At 45.6% G+C, this 19542-nt stretch overlaps 1 protein-coding gene across 1 annotated transcript in view; it reads left to right on the forward strand.

Annotated features, from left to right (window-relative positions):
* Positions 1–19542, forward strand: part of LOC124795521 (uncharacterized protein CG1161) — a 46337-nt gene that overhangs the window by 11831 nt on the left and 14964 nt on the right. Inside the window, exon 2 of the mRNA XM_047259592.1 lies at positions 18727–18839. Within this exon, the coding sequence (XP_047115548.1) occupies positions 18727–18839 (113 nt within the window). The remainder of the gene's footprint in view (positions 1–18726; positions 18840–19542) is intronic.

Genomic DNA, 19542 nt, shown 5'->3' on the forward strand with positions numbered 1-19542 from the left:
GAGAGCTAGAGGCAGCCTAGGTATTTTCGTCAGGACGGACTACCACTCCTCGCCTCTCTCACTTACGACGACTTTACAGGCCGTCGCTGTGTCCGTGCACGTGCGTCATCCATTGACTGTATGTTCGCTTTACTTGCCCCCACATGATGCACTTGATGAAGCGGCCCTCACCGACCTTCTTACACAGCTCCCCCAGCCATTCATTATTTGTGGTGATTTTAATGCCCACAATGTGCTTTGGGGCTCTGCAATTACCTGCCCCAGGGGTAGAGCAATTGAGAGGCTTCTCCTGTCATCCTGTGCCTACTTGCTCAATGGAGGACAGAGTACTCATTTCTGCACAGCGACTGGGTCGTTCTCTGCCATTGATCTCTCGCTTTGCTCTCCAGCTCTTGCCGCCAGTGCTCACTGGGAAGTGGTCGCTGACTTGCACGGCAGTGATCATTTCCCAATCTGGATTCACCTGCCAGATGGCGTGGGCCCCGAAAGGAGACCACCACGATGGGTGCTCAGTGGAGCTGACTGGACACTTATAGCCAGTTGGCCCAATTCAAACACTGTGCGAATGTTGAGGTGTGAGTGGATCATATTACCAACACGGTCCACCACGCCGCTGCAGCATCCATTCCACAGGCTACCGGAAGAGGCCACCTGTGTCTTGGTGGAGTGCCGAATGCTGCTCTGCAATCAGGACCAGGCATGCGGCTCTGCGTTGGTTCAAGTGTCGGCCGACTGCTGAGAATCTTGCAGCCTTTCGGGTGGCGAGGGCAAGATGTCGCCGCATTATTCGTGAGAACAAGAAGAGGTCATTGCAACAGTTCCTGAACACCATTAATCGTTCCACCAAAAGTTCCATTGTGTGGGAGACCATCAGGAGAATTTCTGGCAGAGGAGGGAGGTGCCCCATAGCTGCTGTAATGAATAACGGCACTCTCCACACGGATCCGCGAGACATTGCCCAGACTATGGCAGCGTATTTTGCGACAGTTACTGCAACAACCAGTCAGGATCCAGGTTTCCAGCGCCATAGAGCCGTTGTTGAGAGATGTAGTCTGGACTTCCAGTCCACCTCTCATGAAGTTTACAACTGCCAATTTTCTATGTGGGAGCTGGACTCTGCATTGTCTGGAGCTCGTGACACATCCCCTGGTCACGACAAGATCCATTACAGTATGCTATGGCACCTCACAGTGCGCAACAAAGAAATCCTCCTCGCACTTTTTAATGCCACTTGGGCGTTGGGTCTCTTTCCTGACGTGTGGCGTGAGGCAGTTCTAATTCCTTTTTTAAAACCTGTGAAAGACCGCACAAGCCCGAGTAGCTACCGTAGTGTTGCCCTCACTAGTTGCATGGGGAAGACCTTGGAGCGGATGGTCAACCGCCGTCTTGTCTGGATGTTAGAATCCTGGCAACTCCTTAGTCGCTTTCAGTGTGGGTTCCGGAGGTTTCGTTCCACCTTCGATAACCTTGCCCTCCTGGAGGCGGCTATACAACAAGCTTTCCTACACCGTCATCACCTTCTAGGTGTATTTTTCGACATCGAGAAGGCCTACGATACCACTTGGAGGCATCTCATCCTGGAGCAACTTCACGAATGGGGTTTTTGTGGTTCTCTTCCTCTTTTTATCCAGTCTTTCCTCTCGCAACGATATTTTAGATACCGAATTGGTGTCCTGTCTGATCGCTTTGAGCAGGAGAATGGTGTCCCTCAGAGTAGCGTTTCAAGTGTGACTCTTTGCCATCGCTGTTAATAGCATTACGTCCATAGTGAAAAGTCCTGTCCAGTGTTCCTTGTTTGTTTTGCTCGTCTTCAAGCCTTGCAACGACAACGCGTCAGTTGCAACTTACTATTAGACGTTTGGATGACTGGGCGCAGACGAGTGGTTTTAAGTTTTCCACCGAGAAGTCTGTATGTGTTCTTTTTAACCGTTCTCGTTCGATTTTTAACCTTTCCTGAGTTGAGGATGAGGGACACTATTCTTACTTTTAAAGACATGGTGAGATTTCTGGGGCTTATTTTTGACTCGAAGCTCACATGGTTACCTCATCTTAAAGACCTGAAACGGCGGTCGCTTCAGGCTTTAAGTGTTTTAAAATGTCTTAGCCACAGTACATGGGGAGCTGACAGGACTTGTCTGCTCCAGTTTTACAGGGCGTTTGTGCGATCTCGGCTCGATTATGGGTGCACGGTGTATGGGCCTGCGAGGCCTTCTTACTTAAAGATGTTGGACCATGAAGGGCTTCGGTTGGCCACTGGGGCATTCCGAACTAGCCCCATACCAGGCCTCTGTGCAGAGGCTGGTGTACCGCCACTTCATATGCGGTGACGGCTACTTACGGTACGCCAGGCGTATAAAGCTTTGTCCGCACCATACACACCTGCATACCATACCGTTGCTCATCCTCCTCTGGCATGGTTATTTCATAACCGGCAACGTGCGACGCAGTCCTATGGGATTCGCGCACAGGATTGCCTCGCTGCAATGTCTATGGCTGGTCTTAGTGTTTTACGTCGCGGTTGGAGCAAATCTCCACCTTGGCTCCTCTGGAGACCCAAACTTATTTTAAATTTGACTCATTTTAAGAAAGATGGCACACCAGATTTTACATTCCAGTCTCTGTTTTTTAACATTTTCAATGTGCATCACGGTTTCACTGTCGTTTACACTGATGGCTCCAAACAGGAGAATTTCCTTGGCTGTTCTGTGTTGTTCCTGATCATGTTACCCGGATTCGCCTCCCTGCTGAATATACCGTTTTCGCAGCGGAGCTCCACGCGATCGTGAAGGCACTGGAGCAGATGCATCATGTTCGGGGCGATCGATTTCTTCTCTGCTCCAATTCTCTTAGTGCCTTACAATCACTGCAGAACCTCTACCCGACCGAGCAGATGGTCCAGCTGATATATGACCAACTGTAATTGCTCCAACGGCGGGGTAAAGAGGTATTCTTCTGCTGGGTGCCTTGTCATGTTGGAATATGGGGCAATGAACAGGCTGATTGGGCGGCCAAGGAGGCCTACAGAGAGCAGGATGTGGTCCAGTGTCCTATCCCCTTGCAGTCAGTCATCGCTGCACTCCACAGGAAGTGCGTGGAGTTATGGGAGGACGAATGGCTGGCGGTGACGGCCAATAAACTGCGGTTGGTAAAGTCAACCACTCGGCTGTGGCGTTCCTCCTGCCGGTTGCTCAGGCGGGAAGAGGTGGCCCTCACACGTCTTCGGATCAGGCACTGTCCTCTCACACATAGCTTTTTATTACGGCGGGAAGATCCTCCGTTTTGTGGTGCTTGTGGTGTGCACATCTCTGTCCGGCACATTTTAACAGACTGCATTTTATACCGTGATGCAAGGGCAGAAGCACAAGTTGATGGGGATCTGCCTTCTGTTTTAGCTAATGAGACGTGTGTGTCTAGGGTTTTTAAGTTTTGTGATGTGTGGACTCTGGCCTAAACGTTTAGGCTGGAGGTTTTAATGTATTGCAGAGTGGCTGACTCCTCCCTTTTTTCCTTGCGGTCAGCCAGCGACTTCCATCTGCTACATTGTTTTAGCTCCCTCTATCATTTTTTTCCTGTGTTGTCCATGTTTTACTGCTGGCACCCTGCTTCATCCCACGCTTCGGTGTAGGTGAGCACATATTTTTCAACGATTGTTACCCGTGTTTTATGTTCTGTTTTATATTCCTGTTCTGGGATTTTTCTTGACACCCGTCTCACTATGTTACTGAACGGGTGCTGAAGACCTTGATGTCGTGCGCCCAAAAACCCCTCTACTACTACTACTACTGGAACTTCAATACATATAACTGTCATCTGCCACAATAACAAAAACAACTAATTTTCTCCTATTTTTAAATCTATGTTACTCTCCTAGAAACAAATGTAATGGGCAACTATTCTCCAACTCGTAGAAGTTGCTGTTGATTCCTTCGGAATCATACTGTCCCCAATAGAGCATCTGGAGGGGTCTGTTTGTTCATATTGATGTCAGTGACTGGATTTCACTCCTTACCAGGTGGGAATCAATAGCAGCTTGAGTGCAAACAGCACCTGGAATCACCACTTGTTAGTTTTATGTACCTCTAGGCATGCCATGTACCTTGAAATGACCTCCTTAATCCAACAGCTTTTCCTCTATTTTCTCATACTTGGGATATTTCTGTGCCCACCAACCCACTTCATCTGGTAGGGGCTTTCTGATTGACCAGCTTCTTTGCTACCTTGATCTGTCTCCCTTCAATGACTGTACTCCTACCACTTTAGTGCCTACCCCTGCGGGTCCGGGGTAAGAATAGGCCCGAGGTATTCCTGCCTGTCGTAAGAGGCGACTAAAAGGAGTCCATCCCCCTCACGGGGGTAGTTAGCGCCTGCGTCCGGAGACGGACGGTTTCACGACCTATAATCGTGGTCTTTTTGGTTTTTCACTTCTCGTTTCTTCCTTCCTTTTGTTGGTTCCTTTCTTTGCTCTTCTCTACTTCACTGTCTTCCTTACTCTTTCCCTTGACTTCTCCTTGCCTTCTCATTGCCTTTTTCTCCTTGCCTTCTCATTGCCTTCTTCTCCTTGCCTTCTCATTGCCTTCTTCTCCTTGCCTTCTCATTGCCTTCTTCTCCTTGCCTTCTCATTGCCTTCTCATTGCCTTCTTCTCCTTGCCTTCTCTGGTCTCCGCCTCGGCGTTTGAGACAGTCTGTCCTCTTTCTCCCTCTCTCTTCTTTTTCCTCTTCTTCCTTCCTCCCTGTGCGTGTCTGAAGGCCGACCCACGCGTTCGCACGCGTAGCTGGTGACGGGGTAACGCGTAAGTCCCCGCCCTGGGTAGACATGTAAGGCACGCGCGTACCCCCTGGTAAAGGCCAGGCCCGGGGAGGGGTGATTGCCTGAGCTGATACCTTCTGACCATGCCGATTGGTCCCTCCGTCTGTTTCTCGGGAGGTGTGACCTGAGGTGTAAACATTCACCTAAGGCGGGAGTGCCCTCTGAGAGGGTCCCCACAAGGAAGGAGCGCGCCATCGGAGACGCTGGCAATCATGGGGGATTCCTCCGCAATGGATTCTACTCCATCGCTTTCGACTTTGACCCACAAACGGAAACGTGACCAGCCAACAGTGACAAAAGTACTACCGCCTGCCCCACAGTTCCTCGTAGTTTCTCGATCTGAGGACGGAAAGGATTTTTCCTCTGTCAACCCTTTCGTTATCCAGAAGGGCGTAGATGCCATAGCCGGATCTGTCAAATCTTGTACCAGGTTGCGTAACGGTACCTTATTACTGGAAACTGAGAGTGCCTTTCAGGCACAAAAACTGCTTCGGGCCACACTCCTGTACACGTTCCCTGTCCGGGTGGAGGCCCACCGAACTTTGAATTCGTCTCGTGGTGTAGTCTATAGTAGCTCTCTCGACGGATTGACTGACGAGGAGCTTCAATCTTTCCTCGCTGAGCAGGGCGTGACGGCTGTCCATCGGGTCATGAAAAAGGTCAACAATGACCTTGTACCGACCCGGACACTTTTCTTAACCTTCGATAGTGTTAAGCTGCCATCGCGCATCAAGGCGGGCTACGAGGTTATTTCTGTTCGCCCCTATGTCCCGACACCTACGCGCTGCTACCAGTGTCAGCGTTTCAATCACACTCGACAGTCTTGCTCCAATGCGGCTAAATGTGTCACTTGTGGCAGGGATGCCCATGAGGGTGACTGTCCACCTCCGTCTCCTCGTTGTGTGAACTGTCAGGGTGACCATGCCGCATCCTCCCGCGACTGTCCTGTCTATAAGGAAGAACGCTGTATCCAGGAAATTCGAGTCAAAGAGAAAGTGTCCACCTCGGCTGCTCGCAAGCTATTGGCTAGTAGGAAGCCCACGCTGCTCCCAGTGGGGAAATACAGCACTGTCCTCGCCTCTCCTCGGACTACCCGGGAGGTAGCAACCCAGACATGCGATCTGACCTTCAGCACCACGGTCGTCCGTTCGGCCAGTGCTAAGATCGCCCGGTCGACGTCTCCTCTTCCTCCCATCACCCCACAGACACCAGCCACTTCCTCAGCTTCTGCTCAGTCGAAGACCCCGAAGTCAGATGCACGGGCCTTCAAGAAGGAACCGTCCCGTGCAGACTTCCTCCGTCCCTCGACCTCCCAGCCTTCGACCGGTACTTCCACCAAACGTCCTTCTAAAAAGGCGCATAGGAAGCACAGTTCTCCTTCTCCGCCGCGGCGCCTTTCTTCTCCTGCGCCACCCAGCGGTTGCTGCCCCAGGCCGTCATCCGTTTCGCCTGGCCGCACCGCTGGTAGCCGAACATCTGGCCGTTCACCGGCGGAGGAAGCTCCCCCTCCCGGCCATCCTCCCGAGATGGCCGATGACCCTCTGGACCCCATGGACGATGACTGTCCGCCTCCTGCTAGCGGCGGCAGTGCTCGCTCGAAGCCAGGCCCTAAGCGGCCTTCGAGGTGACCCCTTCTCTCATCTTCCTTTTCTTACGACGGCACTTATTAACTGGAATATTCGCAGCATTCGCTCCAACCGAGAGGACTTGAAGTTGCTGCTCCGCTTGCATCGTCCGCTCGTCGTAGCCCTCCAGGAAACGAAGCTACGCCCATGCGATCAAATTGCCTTGGCGCACTACACCTCTGTGCGTTTTGACCTACCCCCTGTGGTAGGTATCCCAGCTCATGGAGGGGTTATGTTGCTGGTCCGGGATGATTTATTTTATTTATTTATTTATTTATTGTTCCATGGGACCACATTTAGGAGAAGTCTCCATGGTCATGGAACGAGTCAATACATGAAATTATAACACGATTGTAGAAACACATAAAATGAAACAAGTCGTTAGTTTAAATAAAGAAAATCAAGAATGTAACACTGGAATTTGCTTAATTTTTTATCTCTTCCAGGAGCTCCTCGACAGAATAGAAGGAGTGAGCCATGAGGAAACTCTTCAGTTTAGACTTAAAAGTGTTTGGGCTACTGCTAAGATTTTTGAGTTCTTGTGGTAGCTTATTGAAAATGGATGCAGCAGAATACTGCACTCCTTTCTGCACAAGAGTCAAGGAAGTGCATTCCACATGCAGATTTGATTTCTGCCTAGTATTAACTGAGTGAAAGCTGCTAACTCTTGGGAATAAGCTAATATTGCTAACAACAAACGACATTAAAGAAAATACATACTGTGAGGGCAATGTCAAAATTCTCAGACTATTGAATAGGGGTCGACAAGAGGTTTTCGAACTTACACCATACATAGCTCGAACAGCCCGTTTTTGAGCCAAAAATACCCTTTTTGAATCAGAAGAATTACCCCAAAAAATAATACCATATGACATAAGCGTATGAAAATATGCGAAGTATACTACTTTTCGTGTTGAAATGTCACTTATTTCAGATACTGTTCTAATGGTAAATAAAGCGGCATTTAGTTTCTGAACAAGATCCTGAACATGGGCTTTCCACAACAGCTTACTATCTATCCGTACGCCTAGGAACTTGAACTGTTCCGTCTCGCTTATAACATGCCCATTCTGTCTGATTAAAATGTCAGTTCTTGTTGAATTGTGGGTTAGAAACTGTAAAAACTGAGTCTTACTGTGATTTAGCATCAAATTATTTTCCACAAGCCACGAACTTACTTCATGAACTACATTATTTGATAATGTTTCAATATTACACACAAGATCCTTCACTACCAAGGTGGTGTCATCAGCAAACAGAAATATTTTTGAATCACCTGTAATACTAGAAGGCATATCATTTACATAAATAAGGAACAGCAGTGGCCCCAGCACCGACCCTTGGGGAACGCCCCATTTAACAGTGCCCCATTGGGACTGAACATCATTACCACTCTCAATATTGCGGAGGATTACCTTCTGCTTTCTGTTCTTAAAGTAGGAGGCGAACCAATTGTAAGCTACTCCCCTTACTCCATAATGTTCCAACTTCTGCAGTAATATTTTGTGGTCAACACAGTCAAAAGCCTTCGCTAAATCAAAGAAAACACCTAACGTTCTCAACCTTTTATTTAATCCGTCCAAAACCTCACAGAGAAAAGAGAATATAGCATTTTCAGTTGTTAAGCCATTTCTAAAACCAAACTGTACATTTGACAGCAAATTATGTGAATTTAAATGCTGCAGTAACCTTGTATATACAAGCCTCTCGATAACTTTAGCAAACACCGATGGCATAGAAATAGGTCTATAATTGTCAACATTATCCCTGTCTCCCTTTTTATAAAGTGGCTTCACTACCGAGTACTTTAATCGGTCAGGAAACCGACCACTGCTAAAGGAAAAGTTACAGATATGGCTAAGTACTGAGCTAATATACGTGGAACAATACTTCAGTATTCTGCTAGATACCCCGTCATATCCATGAGAGTTCTTGGTCTTTAGTGATTTAATTATTAACTCAATCTCCCTCTTGTCAGTATCATGGAGGAGCATTTCAGGTAACAGTCTCGGAACACTTTTTTCTAAGAGCGCTATATGATTCCCTGTTGGGACTAGGTTTCCATTTAGTTCACCTGCTATATTCAGAAAGTGATTATTAAGTACTGTACATATATGCGACTTATCAGCAACACGGACATCCCCACTACGCACTGATTCTATATCCTCGACCTGTCTCTGCAGACCAGCCACTTCCTTTACGACTGACCATATGGTTTTAATTTTATCCTGAGACTTAGCTATTCTATCTGCATACCACATACTTTTTGCCTTCCTAATAACTTTTTTAAGCACCTTACAATACTGTTTGTAATGGGCTGCTGCATTTAGATTTTGACTGTTTCTAACGTTTTGATATAATTGCCACTTTGTTCTACAAGATATTCTTATCCCTTTAGTCAGCCACCCAGGCTGCCTGTTTGTGCTAGTACCCTGTTTTAAACGTTCTAACGGAAAGCAACTTTCAAAGAGCACGAGAAAAGTCTTGAGGAAAGCATTATATTTATCGTCTACTGTATCAGCACTATAAACATCTTGCCAATCTTGTTCCTTGATAAGGTTTACAAAAGTCTGTACAGCAACTGGATCAGCTTTCCTAAAAAGTTGGTAACTATATTTAACATGTGTTGAAGCACAAAAATCTTTTAGACTTAAAATTTGTGCATCATGATCTGAAAGGCCATTCACCTTTTTGCTAACAGAATGCCCTTCTAATAATGACGAATGAACAAAAATATTGTCTATGGTTGTTCTACTGTTCCCTTGCACTCTCGTTGGAAAGAATACGGTTTGCATAAGATTATATGAATTAAGGAGGTCTACCAGCATCCTTTTCCTTGCACAATCACTTATACAATTAATATTGAAGTCACCACATATAACTAACTTTTTGTATTTCCTATAAAGTGAACCAAGAACCTCCTCTAGCTTTAGCAAAAATGTTGTGAAATCGGAGTCTGGGGATCTATAAATAACAACAGTAAGAAGTTTAGCTCCACTAAATTTAACCACACCTGCACAACATTCAAACACCTTTTCAGTGCAGTACTTTGAAACATCAATTGACTCAAATGGGATACCGTTTTTCACATACATGGCTACTCCCCCACACCGCAAAGAGCTCCTAGAAAAGCTGCCAGCCAACCTGTATCCTGGTAAAGGAAGCCTCTGAATTATCTCCTTATTTAAGAAGTGTTCAGATATACCAATAATTTCAGAGTCAACATCTATAAGCAGTTCACTAACTTTATCTCGAATACCTTGTATATTTTGATGAAATATACTAATTCCCTCATTAATCGGATACCCAAGCTTTGTAGAAAGTGGTTTCTTTGTTAGAGAGACTTCCCTTAAGCAGGAATACCTATCAGCTGACTTCAATCTAAAAAAGGTACAGCTCTAACACCCACAACTACCGGAATTTTCCCATGAGTGATCCCACCACCCCCACCTATGCTGTCACCTATAAGTTTTGCCAACCTCCCCTTCCCATACCTGTTGAGGTGCAGGCCATGTCTAGTGAAACCCGTCCTACTGATAGACTCCACCGACACCACTGAAATGTGACTCATGCCTTCTGTCATCAGCGCACCCCCAAGTCTCATGTTATTACGCCTGACGGCTATATTAAGATGAGGCCGATCGTGACGCTGAAACAGTTCCACGAAATGCACATTCGTGTTGCCATTTACTACGATCCCATCACGTTGCACACCGGCCTGCAGGCAGTTGCCATCCGCATTACTCTCCCCACTTTTACGTTTTCCTTTTGTACCGTTTATGCTCCATCGTCATCTGCCGTTACCAGGGCAGACATGACGCAACTTATTGCTCAGCTACCTGCACCATTTTTGTTAACTGGAGACTTCAATGCCCACCATCCTCTTTGGGGCTCTCCAGCATCCTGCCCGAGGGGCTCCTTGTTAGCAGACCTTTTCAACCAGCTCAATCTTGTCTGCCTCAATACTGGCGCCCCTACTTTTCTTTCGGACACATCTCATACCTATTCCCATTTAGACCTCTCTATATGTACTCCCCAACTTGCACGCCGGTTTGAGTGGTATGCACTTGCTGATACATATTCGAGCGACCACTTCCCGTGTGTTATCCATCTCCTGCAGCATACTCCTTCTCCGTGCTCCTCTCGTTGGACCATCTCCAAGGCAGACTGGGGGCTCTTCTCTTCCCGGGCGACCTTTCAGGATCAAACCTTCACAAGCTGCGATCGTCAGGTCGCACACCTCACGGAAGTCATTCTCGCTGCTGCTGAATATTCCATCCCTCACCCTACTTCTTCTCCACATCGCGTACCGGTCCCCTGGTGGACCGCAGCATGTAGAGACGCTTTACGTGCTCGTCGACGTGCTTTACGCACCTTTAAACGCCACCCTACAATGGCGAATTGTAGTAATTATAAACGATTACGTGCTCAGTGTCGTCGTATTATTAAAGAAAGCAAGAAAGCCAGCTGGGCTGCTTTCACAAGCACCTTCAACAGTTCTACTCCTTCTGTTGTCTGGGGTAGCCTGCGCCGGCTATCTGGCACTAAGGTCCTCTCCCCAGTTTCTGGCTTGAAGGTCGCGAATGAAGTCCTTGTGGCCCCTGAGGCTGTCTCCAATGCCTTCGGCCGCTTTTTCGCTGAGGTTTCGAGCTCCGCTCATTACCACCCTGCCTTCCTCCCCCGCAAACAGGCAGAGGAGGCTAGGCCACCTGACTTCCGCTCCTCGAATTGTGAAAGTTATAATGCCCCATTCACCATGCGGGAACTCGAAACCGCACTTGGCCGATCACGGTCCTCCGCTCCAGGGCCTGATTCTATTCATATTCAGATGCTGAAGAACCTTTCTCCTGCGGGTAAAGGTTTTCTTCTTCGTACATACAATCGCATCTGGATTGAGGGACATGTTCCCGCATGCTGGCGCGAGTCTATTGTTGTCCCGATTCCTAAGCCGGGGAAGGACAAGCACTTGCCTTCCAGTTATCGACCTATCTCGCTTACCAGCTGTGTCTGTAAAGTGATGGAGCGAATGGTTAACTCTCGATTGGTTTGGCTGCTAGAGTCTCGACGCCTACTTACCAATGTACAATGTGGATTTCGAAGGCGCCGCTCTGCTGTTGACCATCTGGTTACCTTGTCGACCTTCATTATGAATAACTTCTTGCGGAAGCGCCCGACCGCGGCTGTGTTCTTTGATTTGGAGAAGGCTTACGACACCTGTTGGAGGGCGGGCATTCTCCGCACCCTGCATACATGGGGCTTTCGCGGTCGCCTCCCTCTTTTTATTCGTTCCTTTTTAATGGATCGACAGTTTCGGGTACGTGTGGGTTCTGTCCTGTCCGACACCTTTCGCCAGGAGAATGGGGTGCCACAGGGCTCAGTTTTGAGCGTCGCTCTCTTCGCCATCGCGATCAATCCAATAATGGATTGCCTCCCAGCTGATGTATCAGGCTCCCTTTTCGTGGACGATTTTACCATCTATTGCAGCGCGCAGTGTCCACGTGTCCTGGAGCGCTGTCTTCAGCGTTCTCTTGACCGTCTTTACCCCTGGAGTGTCGCCAATGGCTTCCGTTTTTCTGCCGAGAAGACGGTCTGTATTAACTTCTGGCGCTACAAAGAGTTTCTCCCACCGTCCTTACGACTCGGTCCCGTTGCTCTCCCACTCGTGGAGACAATCAAATTTTTAGGCCTTACCTTTGACAGGAAACTTAGCTGGTCTCCACATGTGTCATATTTGGCCGCCCGTTGTACCCGTTCTTTAAATGTCCTCCTTGTTCTCAGTGGTATGTCGTGGGGAGCGGATCGAACCGTCCTACTTCGTCTATATCGGTCGATCGTCCGCTCCAAGCTGGATTATGGGAGCTTCGTATACTCCTCTGCACGGCCATCCATCTTACGCCGCCTCAACTCCATACAACATCGGGGTTTACGACTTGCGATCAGAGCATTTTATACCAGTCCCGTAGAGAGTCTTCATGCTGACGCTGGCGAATTGCCACTCACCTACCGGCGCGATATACTGCTTTGTCGGTATGCCTGTCGGCTACTGTCAATGCCCGACCATCCGTCTTATCGTTCCTTTTTTGACGACTCTCTTGACCTTCAATACGGGTTGTATGTCTCTGCCTTGCTACCCCCTGGAGTTCGCTTTCGTCGCCTCCTTCAACACCTTCATTTTTCACTCCCTGCAACCTTTCGAGTGGGCGAGAGCCGCACGCCACCTTGGCTCCAGGCTCAGGTCCGCGTTCACCTCGACCTCAGCTCGCTCCCAAAAGAGGTCACCCCCGGTTCGGTCTACCACTCCCGTTTTTTGGAACTTCGTTCGAAGTTCAACAACATGACTTTCATTTATACAGATGGCTCTAAGACCAATGATGGGGTCGGGTGTTCCTTTATTGTCGGGGCACAAAGTTTCCAATACCGGCTCCATGGCCATTGTTCGGTCTTCACAGCTGAGCTCTTTGCCCTCTACCAGGCTGTTCTTTACATTTGCCGCCACCGACATTCTGCTTATGTCATCTGCTCAGATTCCCTGAGCGCCATCCAGAGCCTCAGTGATCCGTACCCGGTTCACCCTTTCGTACACCGGATCCAACGCTCTCTTCAGCAGCTGGTGGACGTCGGTACGCTGGTTAGCTTTATGTGGGTTCCTGGCCATGTCGGTATCCCTGGGAACGAAGCTGCAGATGCCGCGGCCAAGGCTGCGGTCCTCCAGCCTCGGACAGCTTCTTGTTGTGTCCCTTCGTCCGATTTTAGCAGGGTCATTTGTCGGCGCGTTGTGTCGCTGTGGCATGCCGATTGGGCTGCACTTACCGACAACAAGCTTCGGGCCTTAAAACCTCTTCCCGTGGCTTGGACGTCCTCCTCACGCCCTTCTCGGCGGGAGGAGGTCGTTTTAGCAAGGTTAAGAATTGGACACTGCCAGTTCAGCCATCGCCATCTGCTGACAGCTGCGCCGGCGCCGTTCTGCCCATGTGGGCACTTGCTGACGGTTAGACATATTTTAATGTCCTGTCCAGATCTTACCACACTGCGCCTCGATCTTAACCTGCCTAATAGTTTAGATGCCATTTTAGCGGATGACCCACGAGCAGCTGCTCGTGTTCTTTGTTTTATCAATTTGACAAACCTCGCTAAGGACATTTGATGATGTTGTTTTAATCTTATGCCTGTCAGTCTGTCTTTTATTGTGTTTTCCCTTTTAGTTGTTGTTGTCAACTTGTGCCTCGCGGTGCATTCTTAGAGTAGTCAGGGCGCTAATGACCATTGACGTTGTGCGCCCGGAAAAAAAACTTTAGTGCTGCCTGTGGCCCCTTTTCAGCTTTCAACTTAAGATCCTTTTTCTTCAATCTTGTGGTTTCTTTGCAGTGATCACTACATGATGATGATGATGATTGTGACAGTGACCACTTTCTAGTGATCTTGTCACTTCCTTGTTACCACCAGACAGACTACTTACCATACTACGATGAGTTCTTCAAAGAGCCAAGTAGCAGTTGTATTCCTCTGCTGTCACCTCCATCTCCTTTCTGTTGGATTACATTGCTAAGGTTGTGAGAGACATTTCCAATTCAATCACCCCTGCTACTGTAACTGCTATCTGCAGTTGTGTAGGACCATTTCACTGCCACAAGACACTGCAATAACTATGACAATAGTTAAAGGGCTCCACAACGTACTTCACTACCAGTCCGATAACTTTTAAGCAGTTCTCTGTTAAGGCTCATCATCTAATGAAAAACATTAAGAGGAATGCTGGGAGCTCTGTGTCTCCTTGGGAATGCATGCCTCTTCATGGTGTGGCCGAACTCCATAAGCCTACAGGGTCTCCAAAGGTAAAAAACTGGCCTGGGTCTCCTCCTTCATGAGAAGATTTCTATCAGTGCGTTGGTTCATGTTGAACATTGTGTAAAACACCTTGCAACAGTGAAGACAATTCCCTATCCTTTACCCTCCCCTCCTGTGACTCTAATTGTATGATGAACTTTCCACTACTGGGAACACCTTTCAGACTCTTTACTTGTCAAATGATACAGCCCAAGGCTCTGATATGATTCATAAGATTACCTAAATGTTACTTAAAGATTCCACCCACTCAGGATGCTTAACCACATTTGGCTAGAAAGTATTTTCCCTTCACTGTGGTGAGAATATGATCACTCCAGTCTGTAAGCCAGCAAAAACCCAATGTCCGTTGACAACTATAAACCAATTAGCCTCACCAATGTGCTCTGCAGACTGCTTGAAAGGATGCAGCCTGATAATTATGCTGAGTTCTCAAATTGTGGGAGCATTTTGTTCCCTGTCAGTGTGATTTCTGGGTGGAGTGATCTACAACTGACCATCTAGTTAAGTTGGAAACAGCAATCCAACAGGCAGCAGCTCATTGCAGTCTCTTTTGATCTACATATAGCGTACAATACAACTTGGTACCATCATATTTTACTTACTGTCCATGAGTGGGACTGTAGGGGCTTCCTACTGATTTCTGATCTTTAATTTCTATCCCACCAGTTGTTTTGATTTAGAGTTTGTACATTGCGTAGCTCACCACAGGTGCAAGAGAACAGCATCCCACAGGGCTCCGTGCTGAGAGCTACATTCTTTCTCATCATCATTACTGGTGGGCTAATGCCCTCTGTTGAACTACTGGTCACCATCATGCTGTATGTTGACAACTTTTGCATATAGTATAGCTCCCAACCTATAGCCTCAGCTGAACACCAACTCCAAGGCACATTGCAACAGACTTCCACTTGGACCCGTTCCATGGCTTCCAGTTCTCTCCTACAAAAATGTGAGTAATGCATTTTTCATTGTAACATGGCCCATTCTGATCCAAAACTATACTCTGGTGCCCAGTGCTTCGATGTTGTTGACGAGTCCGAATTTTTGGGTCTCACCTTTGATAAAAAGCTGATGTGGATGCCTCATATTCATCTTTTAGAGTAGCTGGGATTACCAGTTGGAATGTGCCTTGAGACTCTCGGCCAGGACCTTTGCCTAACCTTCACAGAAATCACTCCCCACAGTTTTTCTTACACACGTCTTTCCCTCAGTTAGTACCTTGCCCACAAATTAGGACTGACCTATTTCAAAGAACTTAAGTTGTCTCTCCCACGATCTTTCAGTTTCTATTCTTCAGGAGTATTGTGGTGCTACCATCATTTACACTGATTGTTCTGAAACTATAGATAGGATGGGGAATGCTAAATTTCCCTCTGTTCAGGAACATCATTTGTTGTCAGGAACATGTGTGTGTACAGTGGAGCTGATAGCCATTAACAGAGCCCTATGTTTTATTAAACAGACACTCATTTTAATTTTTAGTGTCTCTATGATGAGCGTTCAAGCTATTGATGGATGTTACTGTTATCACCCTCTCTGACCTTAGAGGTATTGTCTGCTCAGTTGTCTTTCTCTGGATCCCAAGTTATGTGGATATCCCCAGAAATGAAAAGGCTGACTGGCTAGATAGTGGTTATTTACTTTGACAGTCTCAAGTGCAGGTTTGTGGGTTCAAATAAGACCTCTTAACACTTGGAGATGTAACAACATTTGATGGGCTACTGCCCCTTTCTATTAAAACCTTGCACCATCAAGGAGACTACTACTTGATGGCACTCCTCTTCCTATTCCTCTGAGAAAGAATCCACTGTTCTATGTTGCCTCCACATTAGTCATACCAGATTAAATAGTCTCATTTTATGTAATGAGCCACTGCCAGTTTGTGGTTGTGGAGCCTTACATGCTGGTGAAATGTCACTTACTCCTGCTTCTCCACACTGAGCGTGACTTTCTGGATTCTTTGCCACTAATTTGCCAAATGACTCATTTTCTCCCTGAAAGTGCTTTTTGTTTGCAGATATAACATATTAAAATAGTTTTGGAGAGGGGCAGGGGCGTTGAGACTGCAGCCGCATACCGGCCCTGGGGAACCCTCGAGTCTTCTCTCTTTGCCAGTTGCCATGGTCATCGCTCTTTTATTCTGTTTTAATTTCTTTTACATGTGGTGAGCCCCTTTTTTTCTGTCACAAAGCATTTTCAGTTTTAGGAGTAACACTGATGGATAGTGGGTGTTCTTCCCCTTCCCTAAGACTTTGACGACAAAATATCACAATTGGAACAACTGTGAGGTGGGCAACCCGTCACCTGCAGAGCTGTGGGGAACACTTGTATAGGCACATCCATCTACTGAACTGATTGTTTCTGTCATCTTGGTCCAGCTGATGTTCGTTATCTTTTTAGCCCATACTTTTACTACTGAGAGAGAGAGAGAGAGAGAGAGAGAGAGAGAGAGAGAGAGAGAGAGAGTGTGTGAGTGAGGGAGGGAGAGGGTTGGTTTTGTGAAAGGCAGTTCATCTGCAGCAGATATTTTTAATAATTAAGTTTTGAAAATGGTTGAGAAAATCAATGCAGTTAGTTCAGAAGAGAAAACAAAACAACACAGTGAAGAGGCAATGCAGAGGACATTTAGTGAATTAATTAGTCTCTCATCTTCATATGAAATAAAGGAAGATCATTATGACTTTAAAAAGTAAAAGTTGATAAAGGGGTGGATAATATATTCCAGACGCTAAAAAGTCTGGCCCTATAATATAAAATGTTCTTGGGCACTTACATAATGCATCATTGGCTTGGGATGTTTTCCCAGAAAGACTGAAATAGACCATCATGAGTCCTCTCTATAATAAGGGTGACACCACAGATGTCAGTCACCCATTGTCTCTCCTCATTTTCCAAAATTTTTTGTGAAAGTAATCTATTTCAAGGTTGTCACTTACTTTTGTGGTAATGAGATATTTAGCCAGTCACAGTTCTTACAGTATTTCAAAAGGGCTATTGTACTGAATCAACTATGCCTCCATTTACTAAGCACATAATAAAATCTTTGAATGAGAAAATATCACCAGTTGGTATCTTCTGCAACTTAATGAAGTCATTTGATTGTGTCGATCATAATATTATATTAGAGAAGTTAAGGTTATACGGAATAAGTAACTCAGCAAATGCCTCACTTAGCCCTTATGTAAGAAACAGAATGCAGAAAGTATCGCATGGGCTTTGAGTTATACCAAGGAGAAAGTGCAAGTGGAGAAATTACGGTGGAAGCCCCACAGGGTTTGCTCACTGGCCCGCTACTGTCCTTAATTTAAGTTAATGGTTTGCCATTATTGATTTGGGGGAGAATTAGCCCTGTTTGCAGATTATGTAAGCATTATTATGAAGCTGATGAAGTGTCAACAGAGAAAATGGCAAATATTTGTGTCAAAGTTACTGAATGGCTGTGTGCAGGTGGGCTGGCTATGAACTTTGAAAAACACAGTTCATTCAGTTTTGTACTGTCAAAAATATCCCACTCTTGTTAATCTAGTATACCAACAAGAAAAAATAAAGAGTAATAAATTATAATTTCTTAGATAATGAAAACTTAAATTGGAAAACCATATGTTGGCCCTGCTAACACATTTAGGTCCAGCTACTTTTGCCATTGGATAATTGTAACTTTGACAATATAGATGTCAATTAATGTATTTTCGTTAATTGATGTCTAATTGGTAATATTCTTGGGTAACTCCTTGCTTAGGCAAAATGTATTAATTGCACGGAAGGAAGTAATTAGGATTGTGTGTGGAGTTCGCACATGCGTATCTTGCAGGTATCTCTTTAAACAGCCAGGAATATTGACAGTAGCCTCACAGTATGTTTATTCATCTTTGGAAATTTATCAGCAATCTAAGTTTGAGAGTAACAGATATTCACATATACAACACTAGAGGTGGAAGTGATCTACATTAGCCTTTAATGAATCTAACATTGGCACATAAAGGGGCGAACTTTGCAGCTGTTAATCTCTTAAACAATATACCCATGGAAATAAATAAATGTCTGAAAGAGGGTAGAAGTAATTGCAAATGTAGATTAAAGATGTTTCTCCTTGGCATCTCCTTCTGTATCATAGAGGAATTCTTGAGTAGAGGTAATTAGTCACTAAAAAACTGCAAATAGCCAGCATGTAACCATTAAATATTATTTTTTATACATATTTTTAAGTGGTATATGAGAGTTCTTTGTTTGTTCTGTCGAGGTTTCACATCATAATATTTGTGATGAATTTAATCTGTGGACTAATGAACTAACTAAAAGAATTTCATATATTGTGTTTACTTGCATTTATCAAATTGGAGAGTATATTGCATTTCAGGAACATGCTGTTTTGTTTTGAATTTGAATTTTAACATTAACTTCCAGACTTTTCCTCTGAATACATTTATTGAAATTAATTTTTATTTTCAGAGCCAATCATATGAAGACGTTCGTTGCAAGTGTGTATGCCCAAATCCTTCAGTTGTTAATGTGACACAGTCGAATCGAAAGCTGTACATTCGCAATGTACCTCCTAACCAATGGTGAGTACGGAGTTAAGTGGTAGCAGATAAAGTGATGATGCTGAGAGGCATAGTGAGATATTGAGACCATAACCTTTTGCTGTATTATGAAGCTTTATTACACAGAAGAGGTTGCCTTTGTGATTGATAGTGTGTGAATTTGTTGATGCTTGTAAGAAAATTTTCGTACATTAGGTGACTTTTTGTCTGGCCCTAATGAAAGCACGAGCAAAATGATTCCAAAATATTTCAAACGAGAAAACTTCAAGAGTATTTATTGTTGAAGAACTGCATAAAATCAGTAACTTCCGCTACACTCCGGAAAATGACCTTGCCTGTAATAATTCACTACTGACTTATTGAAACAAAAATATCACCATGTTAAGACTTAACCACTATTTTCTACTTGTGAGGTTACCATATGGTACTTCAAATCACCATCAGGCTACACTGATTTGGGTTTACGGTGACCACCTGACATCTATTACAGCAAATGCCCAAATCAATCCTTTGAAAGGGCACAGATGACTTCTTTCCCCCTCCCATTCCAGTGTACAATTCTGCTTTGTGTCTAATCTTGTTTTTGACAATACATTGTACTATAACCTTCCTTCCTTAAATTAGCAGATACAGTGTCATTGACCGTAGTAGTAAATCGCAGAAACGTCTTTCATTAATGCCTGTTTGTCTTCCTGAATACGGTGATTAATTTATCCCAAAATGA

The sequence above is a fragment of the Schistocerca piceifrons genome, chromosome 4 (genome assembly GCF_021461385.2).
Source record: "Schistocerca piceifrons isolate TAMUIC-IGC-003096 chromosome 4, iqSchPice1.1, whole genome shotgun sequence".
Classification (NCBI taxonomy): Eukaryota; Metazoa; Arthropoda; class Insecta; order Orthoptera; family Acrididae; genus Schistocerca; species Schistocerca piceifrons.